Raw genomic sequence first — 23022 nt, forward strand, 5'->3', positions numbered from 1 at the left:
ATTTCATATAAGCACATGTATTTTCCAGGAAAAAGGAATTAATCCTTTTGAATCCAAGTAATTTTAAATAATTCCAAATGGCACGACAGTCACTCCAGCATAATATCCCGGCTCCTACTGAGAATATCTCTCCAAAACAAAGGTTATATTGTATTCTAGAATGCAAAAAGGAGGTCACATGATCATGTTCCAGAACCTCGTCAAAATTATGTACTTGTTAAAGATCACGTACACCCACTGTGTCCCTGATGAAAACCAATCATTTTACTCTTAGAAATACAAATTTTTTAAAAAGTTGTTTACATCTTAACACGTAGTCCCATCATGACCTCGACAACAACCAATCGTTCACTTTAAAATAAAAATAGAACTGATTTATGTGGTTGCTGCTAATTTTGAATCAAGGTCAGGATCTAGATAAACATCTGGTGTTTACAAAACGAACAGTCAAGGTCAAACTATTTTCTGAAAAAAGGTATAATCTCTAGTGAATAAATTTAATTACAATAGCATGTAACGAAAAAAATATGTAAAACTGACAAACGAACAATTAAATTTAAATAAATATATATATTAGATCAGATATAATTAAATCAAATATACATAACAAGAATTCGCTGAACAATATATGTTCCTTCCAAAATTCACATTTTTTCACATGACTGCATCACAGTAAACAATCTGAGGAACAAGATCATTTTTTTAATTTACTATAAGTTCATTAGAATTATGAATGATACTCTACATTATTTATATTCTCCAAATAATTCATGATGCTCACAGTTCAAGCGCAGAAGAAGGCTTGGAGCACTTTATGTTTTCTTCTTACATATTTCTTTAACAAATGTGGCTTGTGTTAATGACTCCATTTCTTGTGCCACAGCCTAATAATGCTCATCTTTAGCAATCACAGAGGTTTTTAATCTATATACAAGATATAAACTTCAGGGTACCTCAGAGTGAATCTGACTTTTAGAATACTGCTTTGTCAGTCTTCATCAGTAAAGCATCAAATGCAAGACTGCATGCATGTTTAATAAGTCCTGATATTTAATTTATACAAAGCAGACAAGGAATAGCAACAATTATAATCAGATAATAGGCAGAAGAGTTTAGCCTATCTAAAATGATTTATCTACAAGCAGTTAATTATTAATAAATCATCTTAAACAGTTGAAAGCTGGCTTTTGTATGGTGTATTTTCTGCCCTAATTTGTGCTGGCATGCATGGCTAGTATTGTTTGGACCTCATTTGCTTTTAGATCATTTTCTGGTCCTGATCTCTCAGATCAGCCCACTACAGTATTTGCATGCATCAGGTATTTAGCAGATCAAATATATTTCCAGGCTTGAAATGATTTTTATTTTGTTTTCTTCATTTCTTTTTAATCTTAAAATTAAAATTCAGTATTTAAAGAAGGAAAAACTCTAGTCTAAAAATTTGGTTTTAAGGTGATTCTGATATAGTGAGGTTTTGTTTTTGGGGATTTTCACTGTATTTATACATTTGTGTGGCACGTGTGTGAACTTCATAAAACTTAATTTGCTGTTGGCCCCAAATTTCTGTTGGTTTTTTTCTACCTTTTTTAAGGTTACAAGCATGAAAAATTGATGGGTAACTTCATCTGTGTAGTGCCATTGGAATAATTTATGTTTTAATTGTTTTATTGTGTTAGGAATATTTTAGGTATGTGGATGCATGGAAAATTAATATTGATCAGTGATGTATCATAGTTGGAGTTCAGCAAAATACTTCCAAGAATCAATTCACCTAATAATTTCAAGCACAAAATCCTTTTAAGTATTGTTTTTGTGTCATTTTGAATATTAAAATTATTTGAAGATGCGTAAAATTGGATTTTGAAGCATTAGAAATGTAATGTTTGTGCTATCTTTTTTTTCATCTAAAACTTGTGTGAGTGATAAGTAGGTTTGAAGAAGTTGACAGTTTCCTGACAAACCTTTATTAATTGCTGTGTGACACTAGCCACAATAAATTCATTGACTTACCACCACTACTACTATTTCATTCAGTTAGGCTTTGCTGTTTACGTTTGCTGTAGCAGACTGAGTTAGCTTTGATAAACAAAACCTTAAATATTTAAGTATACCAAGTTATTCTGGCTTACAAAACTTCAAAGGGATGTAATGAATAACTATGAACTCAGTTACCAACCCATGATGGTTTGTACTAAAACACATCTAGGTTTGGTGTTGAGCATTAAACCTGTCAAGTTATTTTTGTTGTTGTTATTTTGGGGTTTAATGCCATTTCTCAGCCCAGGATAGGCTACACATGGTGGCCAATATAATTAGTGGAGAAAGAACCTGGGAAAACCCCAGTAAGAGCCATTAACCAGTGGGACACTGCTGGCAGCTTTCTCACATACCTACATTGGCCAAGCCAGAAACTTAAACCCACACGGTCAGAAATGAGATGGCAGTGATTGGTAAAGATGATTGCTATAGACCACTTGGCCACCTGGTATCCCAAGGTTATTTTGTATCGATTTGATAGTTTATGCCTGGAAGCATTCCTATCAAAAAAAAGAATTTGATCTTTTTTCACAATATTCATTAGACAAGTCATATTTCATGCAAAAGTTGTGGAGATCTGGTAATGCATGCCTAGTTACTGACCATCACTTTTAGTCCTCTTCTGTTTTCTGAACTTTGTCCTTCACAATAGTTAGAAAAGTTGCTTGACTATTCTGGCAGGGTAAATTGCAAGACATTTGAGTGAAAATCTCCAAGTTAGCTGAAGTTATAGAGACACATTAATAAGTAATTTTTTGGTTATAAAGATACAATTGTTAACTTTGGTATAATAGATTCAGGGCATTATCTTTACTGGCAGGCACATAAACACTTTTTGTTGCACCTGCCAAAAGACAGTATATTGGTATTAGATCAATCTGTGTGTTACCATTTTTGTTTCCACACAATAACTTTAGTTTTACACCTACATTTAGCAAACATTGTGGATGGCTTGCACTTGGTATAAGGAAGAAGATTGTTGATTTAGGGGTTGCAAGGCCAAAGGGCAAGGTGACCTTGACTGAAAGAAGAAAAATAGTTTCTCCACAGTAACTTTAGTTCTATACCATGGATGTGAACTTAGCCTTTTGGATGGCTTGCACTTAAGGAAAAAGCCTATTGATTTTGGATTTAAACAGTTCAAGGTCAAGGTCACTAGCCAAAACAAATTGTGTGTAATTTGGATTTTTAACATAGCTTAAAATTTTCAGTCATGTCGCTAAAATGTCTGCAGTGTGGCAGTTTATAGTGATGTCCAGCACTAGGGCATCATGCCGCAGACATGTAGCATTATATCCCACCCAGTCACATTATCCTGACACTAACCTCTTAAAGCTGAATGCCTAATGAGGCAGCTGTTAGTACCATTTTTATAAGTCTTTGGTATGACTCAACCAGGGTTCGAACCCACAACCTCCCATATCTGAGGCAGATGCTCTAACCAATAGGCATTTGTCAATGGCTTGCATTTAAGGCATGGAAAAGGTCTATTAATTTTTTTATTAAAGGTCTGGTCATTGTGAATGGATTTAGCACAGTAACATACATCATTTAGTAAGTTCCTTGACCAAACTTTATGAATAACCTGCACTTGGGGTAAGAAAGAAATCAATAATTTTTTATGTCTGAAGGTCCAGAAATTCAAATTTTGATAATAAAAAGTAATAGTTTCTGCACAGTTAAGTTTAGTTATTATTTACCTTTGGTTCAGGTCATTCAAACTTACTGGTTAGTAATATCCAGAATGAACCATGCTCGTAGTGCCACCATTGAAGACTTAAACTCATTGTGAATCTATGATGCTTAATCCATAGTACTCTTGTTCCCATTCCAGTCATTTTTGGGAGTCTGTCCTGCCCCCATTAGTTTGTGGCCCCATGGGAATGCTTTTCACTTTTTAGCTCTTCTGGTCTAGAAGACCTATTGTTTGTCATCCAGTGTTGATGCATCCATTGGAACAAATCTGTGAACACTCTTCATCCTCAACTAATATGAGGATTGCCATAAAACTTTACATGGTGCTACTCAGAAAACCAGAGCAGTCATCTTTGAAAATCTTTTCTCTGTTCCTCCAGAATGGGTGGTCATAATAACCTGGGTTTTCAATGAAAGGTTTCTTATTGGCCGTAAATTAACATGGCACTGATCAGGTCCTTAAGGGAAAGTCACATTTACATCAGGTTTTCACTACTTTCGGCATCAAGATTGTCATATACATGGTTTTGCATGGACATTTGATATGGCCACCACAGTGGCTATCTTGAAAATATTGCTGTTGACTCTTCTCCTGAATGGATGATCTTGTCAATGAGTGTGTATAAGACTTTTGATGTCCAGTTGCTCCTACATAAAAATGATGTTAATCTGATGTCCTAAATGAGCATCACCACAGCCGCTTGAAAATCTTTTTATTGCTTTTCCTTCCTAAATGGAAGGCTTATTATTTTTCACCAGAATACTTCCTATGATGTTGAGTTGCTTCTACTAGATGAAAATGGTTCTGCTTGGACATCCATATGGCTACAACACAGTTACTGTCATTGAAATCTTGTTATTACTACTCATCCTTAAAAGATGGTACTTTATCGTGTCTGGTTAGTCCTAAATGAAAATGATACTAATCTAACATCAGTGTGGCTGCTGTGGCAGTCATTCTGAAAATCTTTCACTACTCCTTCTGAATGGAAAGTCATATTGGCATATGGTTTTAACTTAAAGACGTCTTGGGATGTCTAGCTGATCCTACATGAAAATTCAGTGGATCTTATGTTTAGTATGGCCACCACAGCAGCCATCTTGAAGATCTTGTTATAGCTACTCCTGAACAGAAAGTCACATCAGCATGGGGTGTTTACCATTAGACTTTATGGTGTCTAATACTAAATGCAGCCTTTTTGAAAATCGCTATTGCAATTCTTAATAGAACGTCATGTTGTCATAAGGTTTGCACAAGACTAATTTTGATATCTGGTTGGTTCTGAATGGAAATGGTGCCAATCTGACCTCAGATATGGCTGCTGCAATGAACATATTGAAAATCTTGTCACTAATTCTTCGGATTGGATGATAGGAACATGTATTTTTTGCCAGAAACTTCTAATGGTGTCTACTTATCTGTCTTAAATGAAAATAGTGCTAATGTTACGTCCAATATGGCTGCCACAGTGCCTAATTTGAAAAAGCATATCATTCAAGATTATCAATAATAGCTTCAACACTCGACATTTAAAAGGAAGAAATGGTCACGTCTTTAAATCTTTTAGGACATTCAAACACCATGAGTTGCAGCTATGACTTTTCCTTTTCTGTTACAGAATAAAGGGGATGCAGACGGTGATTCAGAACTACTTCGTAAGCAGTTGGAGGAAATGAAGCGGCAGGCAGAGTTGTACAAAGAACAGCTAAAACAGAAAGATAAAGATTTAGAAGAATACAAAAAGCAGCTGACGGTTATAACGCTAAAATCTCCTGAAAAATCATAGTTTGTATAGCATGAAGGATTGGTTGTATATAGTCATTGATATTATTGTACATTATTTCATCTCTCATTTATGTTATTATGCACAGTAAAATTAGTGTATAAAGTCTGATATGATTTGTTTTTTATTATTCTTGACATTCTCTCATCTGTCTTCATTTCTCTTGATGGCATCAAAAAAACATTTCAAAGTTTTTTGAACATGTTAAATTTTGGAAAAAGGTTCAATATAAGAGAATAAGTACTAAGTGATTTTCCATTTCTTCTGGTGTTGTCAATGCAGCAGTACCTCTTTTAAATGCACCCAACCCACCCATCAACCTTTTGTTGATATGTCAAGAATCCCTTGGCATTTATGAGTTAGTGTTGAAAGGTAATCCCCACTCCTGTAATGCAGCTAGTGGTCAGCACGTTAGTGCAAAAACTCAAGTTTTCCTCTTGTGAGCGGTGACATCAATGGATTTAGTTCCAGCATTCTGATACAGTAACTTTAATCCTTACAAACTGGAAAGTAATCAAGTTTTCCTTACTGCTGTGTTTGCTTTAGGTATTCAGTTTTGTCACTTAGATAATTACTGACTTTTATTGCCACCAATAAAATTATCAAGATGACAAAAGCTAACAGCTGAAAAGCCCAGTATTGTTCTCAAAAGTCAGCATGAAATCTGGTTGCCATAAAATACAACTGGTGTCTTAGCCATTGTCACTTCTCTTACAGTACAAAATGTTCTGGAAAGGGTACCAGACTAAATATTAGTTAATTGTGTGACAAGCTCATGTCATTGATCAATATGGAGCACATTGCCTATAAAGCAGTAAGTTGTTACTAAAAGTGCCAGGTGTCATCTGACAGATGTTCTCCGTATATAAGGAAAAGTAAAAGCAATGTGACTTAATGAAAACAGGGGGAGTCCTCATGTCATTACTGGGAAATTTAATGATGGGAAGATTCAAATAAACCTCATCAGTTGCTTTATAGCTTCTACACCACAGAGTTGAAAAAACTGAATGGAATGGAATGGACAAGGATAGTTGTAGCCAGACACTGCTATGTATTTTATAAAAATTTCTTCATTTTGGAATTTGCATGGGTTATTTAGTCATTATTCGCTTTACTTGTCATAGACCACATAATCTGACAAGAGTCCTTGGTTCTCTCTTCTCCATATCTGACAAGAGAGGTAAGGTTGCAGGATCACATTCGAGTACTATCAAAGGTGCATGGAAACTGTTGTAGAGCCCAACAGATTTTCCTTTTTATTAAGCTGAGAAATCAAAATATAACCTCAGAGCCTTTATACAAAGGCACTGGCTTCAAAGCCCATGTGGGTCATTCTGTAGGCATATACTGAGCTCAGTAAAGATATCCACTTGTCAGATTAAAGCGATTTCTGTCAATATTGATTGTGAATGAAATATTTTAACATAATACACAGCAATGGATCATAACTTTTTATGTTACATATAAACACAATGTAGATTTGTCTCATTCAAGATACAGACAAAACTTATGGTTGGTTTATAAGAAATCATAGCATTTATAAGTAAATGTCTTTTATTGGTTTAATTAAATGTGCTGGAGCTTATGGCATGGATCTGTGGCCATTTTGATTGTGTACTTCTGTTGTTATGTTGTTGTGTACATAAAGCATTGTAGCAAGGTCTATGCAGCTGCAGCTCAAGTAATGATGCATCATCAGCTGGTTTCCAAATATTTATCCATCCAGTGTAGTTGATCTTACATGAATGCTTATTGTAAACATTTATGAACAGATTGAAATATTTTTTTAATGAGCCTTGGTGATGAATTTTAATAAATATCATTTGGAAAAAAAGCACTAATGTAAGAGAACATATTGCATGATTAAAATACTGACTTCAGCTTTGGTAAGGTGTTGGACTTGTGATCAGTAGGTTGCCGATTTAGTTCCCACCTAAGATCCACCCATGTTGACTACTTTGATGTGTCCTTGGGCAAAGCACTTTAGTCTCTTTGCCTATGCACATTGCAGTCTTCATTCATTGCAGTGCCAAACCAAATCTGGTATGATACCATGGCTTCATTTGTGAGGTCACGATGTGTTATTAAATATGTGTAAGATGGATAAACATTATTGGGGTTATGGGCCTAAATAACACAGCAGTCCTGTGATCAATCTAGAAAAATCGGTAATATGGTCAAACCTGTCTACAAGTCACCCATTGCTAATGGAGTCAGTGGTCTTTGTAGACAGGTGACATCCTAAGGCAGATTTAACTGTAAAATTTTGCTCATAGCAAATTTATATATTGTGGACCAAATAGCATTAGCATTATTATTAGTAGTATCATATTATTTCACATGTATTACTATTAGTAGTAGCAATATGCTACCAAGGTACACGCATTTAGTTTTTTAGCAAAAAGAAAAATAACAAAATTTAATAACGTAAGTTCCATGCAAGGATACTGTATCCTTGCCTTTTTTTTTTTTTTTGACTTTCCAATGATAAGAGGTGTTATCTTCCTCTTCTGTAGGGATATAATAGTGTGTACATTTATCAGTACCTGACTCTGCTTGTCATTTAATGTATTGTAAAACTAATCTGATAGTTTAAATACACCCACGTTGAATAAATGAAAACATTTATGTACATGTACTCATTTATATACATTACACACACATACAATCAGAGAAACAGCTCCGAAATAAATTTAGTAAGTGACAGCTAACGTAATTATAAAATACACAAGTGTCTTTTTATTGGGGCAGTTGGTATAATTAAGCATGAAAACTGATGATCACACTTTAAACCACTGAGGGATTAAGCAGCTGCTCAACTCAAATGAGATCAAATGACAGATTTTGTTTGCAGCCTTCGAAGTTCATGGAATGAAGCTCACTGGGCTATTGTTAGTGGTACTGGTAAACAGACCATTAGTCTGAGTTTCCCCTGACCTTTCCCACTCTATTTATGAACTTCAACATTTATACTGGGGTGTTGGGTCAGAGTAAATAAATTGCATAAATTTGTAGCGTTAACAGTTTTTCAGTCATATAGCTACATTGTCTGCAGTATGTCAGTTTATAGTGATGTATAGCACTGGGCATCATGTCAGTCCTACCCAGTCACATTATCTTATCACCAGGCCAACCACTCCTAACACTAACCTCTTAAAACTCGGTGCCAAAGCGACGCAGCTGCTAGTACCACTTTTATGTCTTGGTATGACTCTGCCAGGTTTTAAACTCATAACCTCCCACATCCGAGGTGGACACTCTCACCACTAGACCACCGGTGCTATCTACAAATTACCTATCAAAAAGTTAAAAGTGCAGTGGCAGCATAGGATAGGTGCTTACCAGCAGGCCTAGCAAACTTAAATAATGTTACATCAAGTCATACGTGCTTGAATTCTATAGGAAGATATATTTTCTGGGAAATTGTAAATATAATTATGTCTTTAATCTACTCATAGACGAGACAAAGCTACACCTTTGATGAAATTTGACCTGACACTCACTATATGCATGTCTAGCCATATAAATCTTGCAAACTACATATCCATGAAGAGGTCCATTACTCGCATGATATCAACAATAAACCTCTTTTCCATGCTGTTGTACAAAAATGCGAAAATATTAAATTAAAGTCTTGTACTCTTTGGAAAAGAATGGATGGACACATAATTCTCAACATATTATTCCAAGAACAATGTCCAGCAGCCTGTCACTGTTGCAGCAACTTGGAGAAAGTCAAACTCCTCAAGAAAAAAGCATGTCTACAGTCGTTTTGTTTTATAACATGACTACCACAATGACGTGCTCTCTGCATGATGAACTGATTCACATAATATATGTTTATATATACCATGCTCTTTCCCGTCAAACAAAATAAGTTTAATTTGCATACTTGGCATATTCACTGCTGATATGCTCTAATAACTGCCAAAGGCAGAGTGAAGCCACTCCATGGTTAAGAAACAACTGGCTTCTGACCACAGAAGACAGGTGATCACCGATTACATGACATGTATATGGGAAATTTTCCAGGGGAAATTGTGACCAGATGATAGCTGAACTCAGGTGGCAATTAGGACAAGTTAATATATGCAAACAAATTAAATATAAAAAATGTTTTATTAGACTTATTTTATGAAAATTCACACCTTAATTTTACATACACTATTTTCCTGCCTAGCACATAATGTAGAAGACAAAAGAATAAATAACAAATATTCAAATCTGAAAGAATATGGTTTAACAAGCATTGGGTTAAAACTGTATGTGCAATGTATTTCTTTGAATGAACAGTGTGAAAACAAACTAAATATAGCCAAAACAATAACATCTAGTTGATGATATCTATTGAAACAATAATGTGTCATTTTAATGGCATTTCTAATGCATTATAGGCTGTACCATGCCAAGGAAATGAGAGGTAAGTGCCTTTTCCAAGGGCACAAGAGAAGCAGCCAACCTGGGCTGAGCTGGTATTGAACATGTGAACCCTGGGTTACAAATCTGATTCTCTTGCAGTGAGCTACTATGGTTCCCAAATAAAAGTTGAATTAATAGGAGGATGTTACATAATTGCAGTCTTGAGAAACTAAGTTTCACTGACATGAAAAACTTAGACCGGGATTTTATTTACAGGTTAAGGATAAATTTACACCATTGTTTTCTTAGTCAAGACATTTAAATTGTAAAATTATTAGGCAATCATTTCTTCTGACTTACCTAATGACTACATTAAAGGAGAAATTTACATTCTTTCCCAGTAATTCAAACTTTGCAGTCTTCAGTCAAAAGTTATACACAATGATTCATTTAAAACTACCCCAAAAATTCAATAAATTGTGATGTTCTAAATTTAACATGTAGCATAAAATTACTTTTGTGCACAAATCGTGTCATTATCCCTCCAGGCACAGCATGACAATCACAGTATATTAGACACACAAGTAGTCACTTCATTCTGCTTGAATACCCGCATAAAGGATTTTCAGAGATGCTCCCAGAATTTGTATCAGAAGGGGTGATTTCCTCCCTTTATCACCAAAAAAAGAGGGGGGACTTACTTCAATATTTTGTTACACACACACACACACACATATATATATATATATATATATATATATATATATATATATATATACACAGTAACCTTTGGTACATGACAGTATCTATATTGCATGTAAGTTTCTGTTCATGACTGTAAATTGTAGTGATTAACTATAAACAAGATGTAACAATGTTAATTTTTGTCCATGGTGTAGGTTCTTTTTTAATGATACTGAGCTATAAATAGGTGTTTACAAGTTAAATTCAACCTCTATATTCAACCTGTTGACGTGTTTGGAGGAATTTCTCATTGGCTACTGAGGCCTGGTGAGTTCTTAGAAGAATTAAGTTATTTCCAATTCGATGGGTTGGTCAGGTGGCGTATTTTAAGACGTAGGTCACATGAGTGGGTATTAGATTCAGTAGTAAGGTCTGTCACGTGGGGTATATTGTGATATATAGTTGTAACAGACACTTGGAGATGCATATAAGGAGAGAACTGAGCAATTAGTTCAATCCTGTTTGGGATTCTTTATTTGTTCTTGCATTAATATCACTACAGTGTGCAGATGTGTTTAATGTTTGTGTTTAGAAATAATTTGAGAGGAGACATTTGGGTGGATTATTCATTGGAACTATACAGTGCTCATTTGATAATAAAATATTATTCGAAGACAAACTGAATTTATTCAAAGGAGTTCTGGACAATATCATTGTGATACATCTGGAAACATTAGATTTTTTTTGACTTGTTTAAAATTTGTTAGGATTATTTTGGATTTATTTTATAATACCATATGTTCCTCTTAAATTTTAATTTTTTAACTTTGATAATTAAATTATCTGCTAAGTTTTACAAAACTTATTAGTTACTTTGTTTATGACCATTTACCTAATACTTAAATATCCATCTCCCTTTTTACCTTCTCCATTCTGTTAGGGCTTTATCAAAATCAAAATCTTAAAATGATGTCTCCTCTAACTATATAAGCAGCAATGTGTTTATTGTTTCTGAACTTAATCTGTTTTTAAACAGTGTATGAATATTGTTCTGTGCCAAGAACACTCTTTTACATTCTGTTGTCTGAAGGGGCATATACATAGCTAGCCTAGCCAGTTTCAACAAGTTGGGAATTTGTTCTGTATGGTTGTTATTTACTATTTTCCAAAGCTCAAAGGTATTGTTTGTTGGATATCTCTGCTCCAAAACTAGATTTTTCACCAACAAGAACTCTCCCAAAGTCTCACATTCTTTAATCAATGCTTTTGCTGTCATAGCTTTTTTATCAACTCCGTAAAGCTGAATTACAAAGTCCTTCAATGCCATAGTCTGCTTGTTCATCTTTGCTAAGAAATGAGAGCCCTCTAAGGCAAAGTACTTGGGAACATGTTGCTACAGATGTGTTTTCTTGAGGGAATCTCTATTTTATTCATGTTCTTAGTGTTCAATGAAATCTTTTCTAGTCTGCTTCAAATTCTGATTTCGCAGATCTTGCAAAATAAGCCATCCTCAATGCACATACAACTGTATTAGATTTTTCATACTCTTTCCTTAAAACATTGGAGGCAGCAGCTTCAAAGGTGAATTGGAGTACATTAGCCTTTAATGCCTGCTTATGATCATTTGACGACTAGGCATGTAGTTTTAAGAGTTAATGTCCTAAAATTCAAACAGTTGATTTCTGATATAAAATGGTTACTCTTCACCACAACTTTTGCAAATATCACAGAACATAACCTCCTATCTTGGAGTTGTACTGTAACCATATTTACACATTTTGGTTTCTTTCTGGTGGTACACCTAACATCTGACATTACTGTTGAAATATCCTATTTCATGAGAAATTTCACTACTTTGTTAGTTCTTCTGTTCACTTTCCACATTCCCATCACCACTGATTTGAAGTCAACTTTCCACATTCCCACCACCACTAAAACTTGACAGTGAAAATAATCAGTAATTTTACATCTCACCATGGTAGATCTCCCTATGCAAAAATAGACCAAAGCTTGTGCATGCACATATGAAAGGAATGGGTATCAAAAGCTATTTTGATTTTAAATAATTAACGGGATTTCCAAGTATCCATTTGTATTAACATATATCTGCAGACTTTGGAATGGAAGAGTTACGGTGAAAAAAAATATCCTTACATTTGAATTTATTTTTAGATCCTTATTTGTTCAATTTATTGTAATACAAATAAAATTTGTACCCTGTCGCACAGAGTAAATATTTATTCGTGTGATATTGAACCAACTTGTGGAAGTTCTCATGCATTACCACTTTCAAGTGAGTAAATTTATACAAATTTGGCACAAATCATACAATCACATGGCCTGGGAGCATCTCTGGATTTTGTATTCAGTGTAAAAGAAAAATGTGGGCATGGGGTGTTTTCTTGTGCCTATAATCTGCATTCAATGTTTACTATTACCTAATATTTAACAGGCTGTTTCAACCCAGTGAATAGTTTTCTTCTCTTGATAACAAAAACATGCAGTCTCAAGTTAAATCATTGGAGTTGGCATGCAGTGGCTAACAAAACAAGAATTTTGGAAAAATAAAATGCTTCAGAGTTTGTGTAATCTGCACAGAATAGAGCAGTTTGTACAACAGAATAGAGTAGTTTATACAACAGAACAGAACAGTCTGTACAACAGAATAGAGTAGTTTATACAACAGAACATAGCAGTTTGTACAACAGAACATAGCATTTTGTACAACAGAATAGAGTAGCTTATACAACAGAACATAGCAGTTTATACAATAGTCCCTTTGATATTTCACAAACCTTACAAGGAAACACTAGAAGTGAAGCCAAATAAAGCATGTATAAACTCTTTATAATGAAAAAGATAAGAACAGAATAGACACAGAGCTATCAGTACAAAATTTACTGGCAGATTCGGTTTTAAATATCTCGTCAGTCTTTGAATTTGAATCAAACCACAATACAATGGCAGATCTAAGTCTACACGGTTTTATACCATGGCAGAACTGGGCCTACACAACATTACAATGGCCGAACTGGATCTACACAAATTACACAATAGCAGAATAAGATCTACACAAATTACACAATGGCAGAACTGGGTCTACACAACATTACAATGGCTGAACTGGATCTACACAAATTACACAATGGCAGAACTGGGTCTACACAACATTACAATAGCAGAACTGGGCCTACACAACATTACAATGGCAGAACTGGGCATACACAACATTATGCAATGGCTGAACTGGGCCTAAACAACATTACGCAATGGCAGAACTGGGCCTACACAACATTACGCAACAGCAGAACTGGGCCTACACAACATTATGCAATGGCAGAACTTGGCCTACACAACATTACAATGGCTGACCTGGATCTAAACAAATTACCCATGGCAGAACAAGATCTACACAAATTACACAATGGCAGAACTGGGTCTACACAACATTACGCAATGGCAGAACTGGGCCTACACAACATTGCAATGGCTGAACTGGATCTAAACAAATTACACAATGGCAGAACAATACACAAATTACACAATGGCAGAACTGGGTGTACACAACATTACACAATGACAGATCTGGATCTACACAAATTACACAATGGCAGAACTGGATCTAAACAAATCACATAATGGCAGAACAGGATGTTCACAAATTACACAATGCAGATCTGGGTCTACACAACATTTACACAATGACAAATAATATCAAATGGCAGTGTATACACACTGTCAGAGCAACTAGGTGCAAAATAAACTTGATTAAATATGGTATGTATTCTGGCAAATGTTTCATTATGAAAACAAGAAATTTTTCTTTGGAACGTTTTATTATAGCTTATTTATTTTAAGCAATGTATTACGCACACCATTTTTAAAAGAGATCCCATTTTGTTCACTTTTATTTCCCTTGAAAGTAAACAAATTTAAGTGTGGACAGATGTACAAGCACATATTGCACAAAATGATCACTATGTCAAAACTTCTGACAAGGTGGGCTTGATGAAAAGCAATTTATTTTCTCCGTACACATGGTTCACGCAGCCCTGGAGTGTACTTCCAAAAGTTGCAAATAAGTATTTTTTTTATGGAAAACTCCATGTTACTTTGTTAACTACTTGGGTGGTGCCATTTAACTTGCCAAACTTGATCTCTTTAGTTTTCATTAATTTTGGACAAGACATAAATTAAAAATAAATTCTTAATTTAAAAGGTGATATATTTTACTCACTTTCAATATTTTGTACACTGCTTTATAAATTCAAGAAGATTTTGACAAAGTTCAAATTTTTTTCTTCAAAAGTGATACACTTTTTAAAAGTCAGCTATATAAACAAAGTAAACTATTCCTCAAAATCAAACCCTCCAATAAAGAATTCTTGATCTGCTCATGTAAATGCAGTTCAAGTTACATGACCTTTATGGACTAAGATAAAAATACATTGTGATGAAATGTCTCAGTTAAAATGAAATTTAATGTTTGTAACTGCTGACATCTTAAAATCTGATACATCAAGTAAGACAATCATATTAATAATGTAAGTTTTGTTTGTTTGCTTGGTCTATTATGGCACAGTAACAAAAGTAGGTTATTTAGTGCCAAGGCAACTGAAGTAAAGTGTTGTGCTCAATGACATACCACAATAGCCAATCTGAGCTGGTCCAATTGTAGGATTCAAACTTGCACTCTTCTAATCAGGAGTCTGGCACTCAATCCACTGAACAATAACAGCTCCTGAACTATGTAAGTAAACTGTAATATATTTATCTCAAACAATCCTGGTTCACACATTTGGAATTACACAAAACTATTAAAGACCAGAGAAGTATATCTTTTAGGTGGTGGTCTGGTGGTTATCACACTGACCTCTGGTGACAAAAAGTCCCAAATTTGAATTAGGGGGGTTGGGGTGCAATAGGCTGTGTTTCTAAACATTTCCCTTACAATCAATGGTGGGTATGATGCTAAATGGTGTGCCTTCTGTTGGAGGGGGATTTTATAAACAATTTTCTGTGCAGGGAGAGTCATGCCATGTGCAGGTAATTGATTCCTCCCATTGTATTCAGAAAAGAACAGGTGCATTTCACTGTTAGAGGTTCAATTAACACCCCAGAGTGCACTTAATCACACTTGCCTGTAATGCTCAAAATAAAAAATGTGTGGTAGTAATTTGTATGTAGTAGTAATTTGCTCATCATTTTATTAAACCCAATTTACTCCAGCATCCCATCTTTCAAAATGATTGATTATATATCCCTTGGCTGTTGCAGCCATCAAAGTTATGTGTTCAAACTTATTTTTACCATCAATCAATGTACAAAAATAAACAGAAAATCATTATGTACAGCACAATGTAAACACAAATCATATCACAGATTAAAACATGTACACTTGTCTTAAAATGTCACAAGCATTTTGATTTATACAAATTATTTTAAAAAATAACTTACATGTATGCTTGCTTATAACTGGAGTCCAACTCCAAACAACACAGATCTGTTGTTGGATAATGTGAAGGCAGATCGGGGTCTATGTTGTTTGTTCTACTGATAACTCCTAACAAATTGCACAGATCTATATCTGCCATTGGATTATGTGATGGTAGATGTGGGTCAGTGTAGTCTGCATTTGAACTCAAGTTATAAGTGATTATATGCAGCATAAAATTAAAATTACAATGATTACAATTGTAACAATTACTCTGCATTCACTGCTATTCACTGGATATCTTCTGTTCTATTTCACGGCTGACACGAGCCACAATTTGAAAGACCTAACAATGTTCCCCATGTCAAACAATAGGACCCTTATCCTTTCCCAAATACATCAATGTACTGGCAAATATGTAACATTTTTCTGCAAAACTACACAAATTGATATGCTCAATATATGCAAATGATCAGTAAAAACATATTTTATGCTTCTGCTTATGTACATAATACAACAATAAAATAACCTGTTCTGTACAAACTGCAATGCCCATGGCCAATATATCTTTTTAAGCACTTTATTATGGACATGTAAGCTGTCTATATGGCTGACTGCATGCATCTTGCCTATCAAGACTTGCATTTGCTGCAGTACATAGGTAATTGATCCAATGAACACAAAAGCATCTTGAAATAGCTGCGATTAACATTTACATGGATTGGGACAGAAGACCAGTGTACTATCCATCTTTACAAGTCTTTTACAAAAGTGTTAACACTAATTTGGCCATGAGCTTATTTGAAGCTTATACAATTAGAAAAATTATCTTGAATGAAACAATACACATAATTTGAATATATTACAATAGAATTATGTACATCATAAAAAGTAAACACATTATTCTCAATTCACATTTAAGACTGATATAAGTTCAGTTTTGGGAAATAGCATATACACAAAAACAAAGTCAGTGTATTTCAAGAAGCATATGTTGTGCCCCGAGATGATCTGTTGATGTATAACCTAGCACAGCCCCATGACCTGATGGCTCCAGGCTAATGCATAATCCAAGGACAGGAATATAAGAAGGGAAGTATATGAAAATTATATGTTCCAAATAAAATGCTCTACTTGATAACCAAAAACTGCCTCAAGACAGCAATAAAATAAATCAATAAATGTCCTACTACATGACCCCATAACCCTTCCCTTTGACATATACCTGGGGCAACAGCAGCATAGGAAGAAAGTGAAGTATGAGATCATTATTTAAAATGAAATAAGGAATTATTAAAATATTAGAAAAACGGTGTCATACTCCTTCACTTTATGGACCCAACCAGGCAGGTAGCCCAGGAGATGACAGCATTATATATGTATATAAGGGGAGTTATGGATCATACAATAGTAAAGATTAATATTGGATAAAAATATTAAATAATACACAAGATCAAATCAAAACTAACCAAATAATGACTCAGTAACTTGACTCTTGGCAGCAAAACCCATAAGGTGAATGTGTGATTATGCTATACTCCAGACACGATGGGAACTAGTAATGGAAATATACATCTAAATAAAGAAAACACCTGAACCAAAATGTGTTGCCATGCTAATTCTTGACCAATTCACTGACCCACCAATGGCCCATCACAGGGCAAAATCCAGGAGCAGAAGTGGTAATGAGAGATGAGTGTTGTGGTGGTAGTCTATAGCCCATTTCATGCAGACTTCGGTGAACTTTGTAATTTACTTGGAATTTTTATCACGTGGCAGGTGGTCAGCTGACCGTAATAGCCACTCAATAGGTGGTGGGAAAAATATGGCTAACCCTTCAGCATCAACTCCTGTAAGTACTTTAACATCGTTTATTGAGTTGAAAAATGCATATTCAACAGCGATGCTGCCGCAGATATTGATTGACGAAATTTAATATTGGAACCATCCTGTCTTATTTTCTGGAAACCAGGGCATATTTCAAACCCAAACAAGAGAGTAGCTTTGAGCTGTTTACATCTGGATATGTACATGTAAGTAAGGAAACGGTGTCGAAGTAAATTTAATCCTGACAATCAAAGAGCAAGTTATTCAAACTATTTCTGTGCATCCAAAACATCACTATAATAAAATGCGTTTCATATGAGTTTATCAGATTTGTTTTTTAAAGTCTGTGGATAATTAACATATAAATTTCAATCATTTAATTAATAATATTTCTGAAATATTCCTAAACAACAATGGATGCCATTTTGTTATGTACATGTACCCACCAGTGTTTGACTGGCTGGAGTATAAAGTAACTCGGCAGGTTATTTGGATAATTACGGAGCAACTCGGTTAAATTCGGTATGAAATGGGCTATTCCAACATGAGGTACCTTGGTGAAGAGAGGTTATTGAAATATGTGATGAAAGCATCTTTAATCAATATGTGTCCCCATTATAATTCTTGACCCCATTCAAAGGCAGAAGTGATTATGTGATAGTATTATACTGAAAACAAAAACAAAACTGAACCAGGTAAATAGTTACCGAGACCAAATGTTGGAAAAACTTTACATAAACTTGTCAACAGACACACATACACATACAAATACTACATGTCCCATCTCCAAGAAGATGGGTGGGTGTAAAAACATATGTACTTTATTGTCTTTCTCCATACTTATAAAGCATTTTCACTGGTATTCTCATGCAGATCAATTTTCCTTCCATCCTTTATCTACCACGTTTGCCAAGTAAAGTGCATCCTTTTTGCAAAGGCCACTTGTCTATATTTGCCTGTTTAAGCCAATCCCATGGGAAACTACTGTACACATATTCACAGTGGTCATTGGGTATGTGAACGATGCTAGAAAGGCTGTCTAAATTCTGGTGGTGTCAGCTCAATGGATGTGTAATACAACACAAATGCAGCAGATGTCTGTAAAAAAAACCACAACATATTTAGTCATATTCACATAGTAAAAGAAAACAAAATACTGTATTGAGTTATATTCATAAAGTAATTTTTATAAAAAGGTCGTTTTACTACTTGAAAAATAATACAACATATTCTATAAAGAAAAATTAGGAATAAATATGTATTTAAAACTAGATCAATGTAAACGACTCACTCATATAAATATAATGCCACGTATCCAGCATCTCATCCCTATAACCATTGAGGGAGTTAAGTAAATATTATGTAAACATCTCCAGATGCAAGTCATAAAGAGGAAAAACTTACAAAACCATGACAGCAAAATAATATATCAGTATGCATATCTTTGTCTGATTACCATGCTTTGTACCAAGTATCACTGAAATCAATCAGTACCTGATAAGTGCAGTACAAAAATTCTCTTTCATTTAATGCACACAGTTGTACAAAAAATGGGGGTGGGGGTCAATGGTTATCAATATGATAATCATACATACAAATTATGAACAACAAATCGAGAAATTAATTTTCTTGGCTTAATACTGATTTATCACAAGTGTGAAGAAAATACATCATGGTTTAGGAAATATAAGAGTGTGTGTGTGTGATTAGGATTTTTTAACGTAGTTTTAACAATTTTTCAGTCACATCGTTACCATGTCTGCAGTATGGCAGTTTATAGTGATGTGTAGCACTGGGGCATCATGCTGCAGACATGTAGCATGATATCCCATCCAGTCACATTATCCTGACACCAGGTTAGGAAATATAAGATAATGACAAAACGAGAAAGAAATCCTTAAAAATTTATATGACTGACCTTGACTCCTAGTCAAAGGTGTTATTGAGTGTGTTGCAGAATGAAATGTTACATAATGATTCAGCCCAAGTATGAAGAAAATGAATCATACAGTTTGTGAAATTTAAGCACATGGAATAGTTTGAATAAAAACTCTGGTCCCAAGATCCAAATGTAAATGGGGCAAGCAAATGTCGGCTTTGCAAATTGGGAAAAATAGTAAATTTACATTATAACCGTTTTGAAATGGTTTTCATTTAAAAACTTGCATATAAGAAACCTTGATTAATATGCCTGTATTTTTCAAATGAAGATTTAAATAATGTACATTAACTTTAAAGGCTGCAATATTAACAGCTAAAAAGTACCTATAATGAAAAAGAGGAATCTGCTAATATTAATAAATGATACATGTTTGAATCAATTATTTGGCCGTGATCTTATTTTAATATCTGCACTGACCTTGACATCTGATTCTGACATGTCAAAAACTTCATGGTCATCAAATTTGTACCACTTCTGTGTGCATGGATTGCGACAAAAGGCTGTGTCTGAAAGAAAAGAATTCTATATGCTAAACTGCTCTATGCTATACATCATGTGACTTTTAAAATAAATGCAACCTTGACTCCAAGGTTAAAAGACAACACCAATATAAAATTTTCAAACTGTTTACAAAAATAACATCTGTCTTACTGTTTCTAAATAAAAATGTAGGCTGGACAGAAAAAAAAACCAACAAAACAAAATGAAACAAATAAACAAGCAAATCGACGAAAAATACACACAATGATCTATTTGATCTATAACTCTATATCCAACTCAAAACTGTGCACAAAGTAATGCATTCTATCAGTTGTTGTTGTTGTTGTTGCTGTAGGGTTTAACACCATTTTTCAGCACACGATAGGCTATACATGGCGGCCCATATTAATGGTGAAGGAAGAACCCGGGAAAACTCCGGAAAGAACCACCAACCCTCGAAAGGTACTGGCAAGATTTCTCACATACCCACATTGGCCAAATCCAAGACTCAAACCTACGCAGACAGAGGTGAGATGGCAGTGATCCGTAACGGAGAGCGCTTTAGACCATTCGGCCACATTCTATCAGTAACATGGCCACTGTCCCCTGCTGCTCTAACTAAAAGGCTAGATGAATGGGAAGAGTATGCTGCACACAGGCTATAACTCTTTAAAATATGACACAAATCGTCCTTGAAATCAGTAAAGTCTATAATCTTGTTTACTACACAGCTTGGCAATTAATATAACTGAAAACAATAAAATACGAATTAAAGTTTAAACAAGCCATTACTCTCTTTTACATCAATTAATGGACAGAATCAAACTTTGTAAAATACGGCCCAAATCTGCTCATTAAAATATGATGCAATTCTCAACTAGTCACCAAACATTATGATAAAATTTTTAGTACCAAATGTTTGTGAAATCATACAAAAAAGAGCAGTCAATGGGCCATAACTCTGTAAAATATCAAGAAAATTTTATCATTCTAGCAATTGTCTGAGACCTTGCTTGTCTAATGACTTTCCACTGAGGAGGAGTAGCAATAACAAGCTTTTCAAAATGGCCATACATGATTTTAGATGGGCACCATTTTCATTTAACTGGACATCATAAAAGTCTTTTGGTTTAGTTGTTGTGCATATAACACTATTTTTCAGCACATGATAGGCTATATATGGTAGCCAGTATAATTGGGAGGAGGAATCCAGGAATCCCCCAGGAAAAACCAGCAACCCATGGGAAGATGCTGGCAAGCTTTCTACACATCCACACTGGTTAAGACCAAGACTCAAACCCATACAGGCAAAAGTGAGATGGGAAGTCTTTTGATGATAACTCTTTGTTGAAATGACCATCCATCCAGTACTAGTAGCATTAACAAGAATTTTAAGATGCCCATCATATTGGCCATACTGGATGCAAGATCAGCATTATACACATTTCTAACCAACCACTTATGTTTTAGAGAAAACTCAACAACGATATGGCTATTAATTCAGAAACAATAGTGATAAGGTTTTCAAGATGGCTGGCTTAGTGGACATACTGGATGGCAGATTGGAATTATTTTCATTAAGAAATAACTAGACATCAAAAGAAGGCTTTTGGTGAAAATTCCATGTCAGTATGACCATCCATCCAGAAGGAATAGTATAACAAGATTAGCACCATTTTAATTTAGTTCTAAAGAGACATGATAAGAATTATTCAGATGAAAACCCCATGTCAATATGATTTCCACTTAAATGGAGTTGTAATATGAATTTTTTCAAAACATAGTGGCCACACTGGATGCACAGTTAGTACCATTTTCATTTAGGATGGACTAGACATCATAAGAAGTCTTTTGGTGGAAACCACATGATAATACATCTTTCCATTCAGGAGAGTACCGACAGTTTCAACAAGATCTCTGCCACGACAGTCATACTGAATATCAGATCAGCCCCATTTCTGTAAAACCACATAGACATCAAAAGAAACTATTTATGAAAATCCCATGCTGACATGATCTATGATCATCTGTTCAGGAAAGGCTGCATAACTGGCAGCAGTATTTTGATGTCTGAACAACATTTTCACTTAGGACCACATAAATCTTGAATCAAAGTGTCTGTAAAGTTTCATCGTACTCATCCATGTAGTTTAGGTGGAGTATTGGTTACAAACATGATCTAATAGATGGATAATGGACAACAGGCTATCCCATAATCTTTTCTGGTTTATAACCTGCAGAAATAAATGAAAGCGTTCTTTGCCAAAGAATGGTGTTATCAATCTAAATATGGATGTATACATATTACACATACAGCAATAACAAAGCTGCAACTTAATATGGATGTATACATATTACACATACAATAACAACTTAATACAGAAACTGATGCAAAACATACAAGTGCACATGACTTTCAACAACTTTATCATACTACCTTTACATTGTTGATGATGCTGCTACCATGCAGACACTATAGGAGAGTGTGTGTGTGTGTGTGATTTGCATTTTTTAATGTAACTCTAACACATTTTCAGTCATATCACTATGGTGTTTGCAGTGTGGGAGTTTATAGTGATGTCTAGCACTGGGGCATCATGTCGCAGACATGTAGCATGATGTCCCACCAAGTCACATTATTCTGACACCAGGCCGACCAGTCCTAACACTAACCTCTTAACGGTGAGTTCCAAGAAAGGCAACTGTTAGTACCATTTTTATAAGTCTTTCGAATGACTAGGCTGGGGTTCCAAACCGCAATCTCCCACATCCAAGGCAGA

The 23022-nt window shown here is 34.7% G+C and overlaps 2 protein-coding genes across 5 annotated transcripts in view; one reads left to right on the forward strand and one right to left on the reverse strand.

The window, feature by feature from the left end:
- Positions 1-5624, forward strand: part of LOC149793243 (uncharacterized) — a 72309-nt gene extending 66685 nt beyond the window's left edge. For all 4 annotated transcript variants that reach the window (XM_089967203.1, XM_089967204.1, XM_089967205.1 and 1 more), the window contains exon 12: positions 5352-5624. In XM_089967203.1, coding sequence (XP_089823329.1) covers positions 5352-5519 — 168 coding nt within the window. In that variant the 3' untranslated portion in view covers positions 5520-5624. The remainder of the gene's footprint in view (positions 1-5351) is intronic.
- Positions 5625-13215: 7591 nt separating this feature from the next.
- The window catches only part of LOC149793244 (ubiquitin carboxyl-terminal hydrolase 8-like), a 116930-nt gene continuing 107123 nt past the window's right edge, over positions 13216-23022 (reverse strand). Inside the window, exons 24-25 of the mRNA XM_089967207.1 lie at positions 20180-20268; positions 13216-18918 (exon numbers count right to left, since the gene is read on the reverse strand). Of these exons, the coding sequence (XP_089823333.1) occupies positions 18847-18918; positions 20180-20268 (161 nt within the window). The 3' untranslated portion in view covers positions 13216-18846. The remainder of the gene's footprint in view (positions 18919-20179; positions 20269-23022) is intronic.

This window comes from Sinohyriopsis cumingii, chromosome 8, assembly GCF_028554795.1.
Source record: "Sinohyriopsis cumingii isolate HCF-2022 chromosome 8, ASM2855479v2, whole genome shotgun sequence".
NCBI classification, from domain to species: Eukaryota; Metazoa; Mollusca; class Bivalvia; order Unionida; family Unionidae; genus Sinohyriopsis; species Sinohyriopsis cumingii.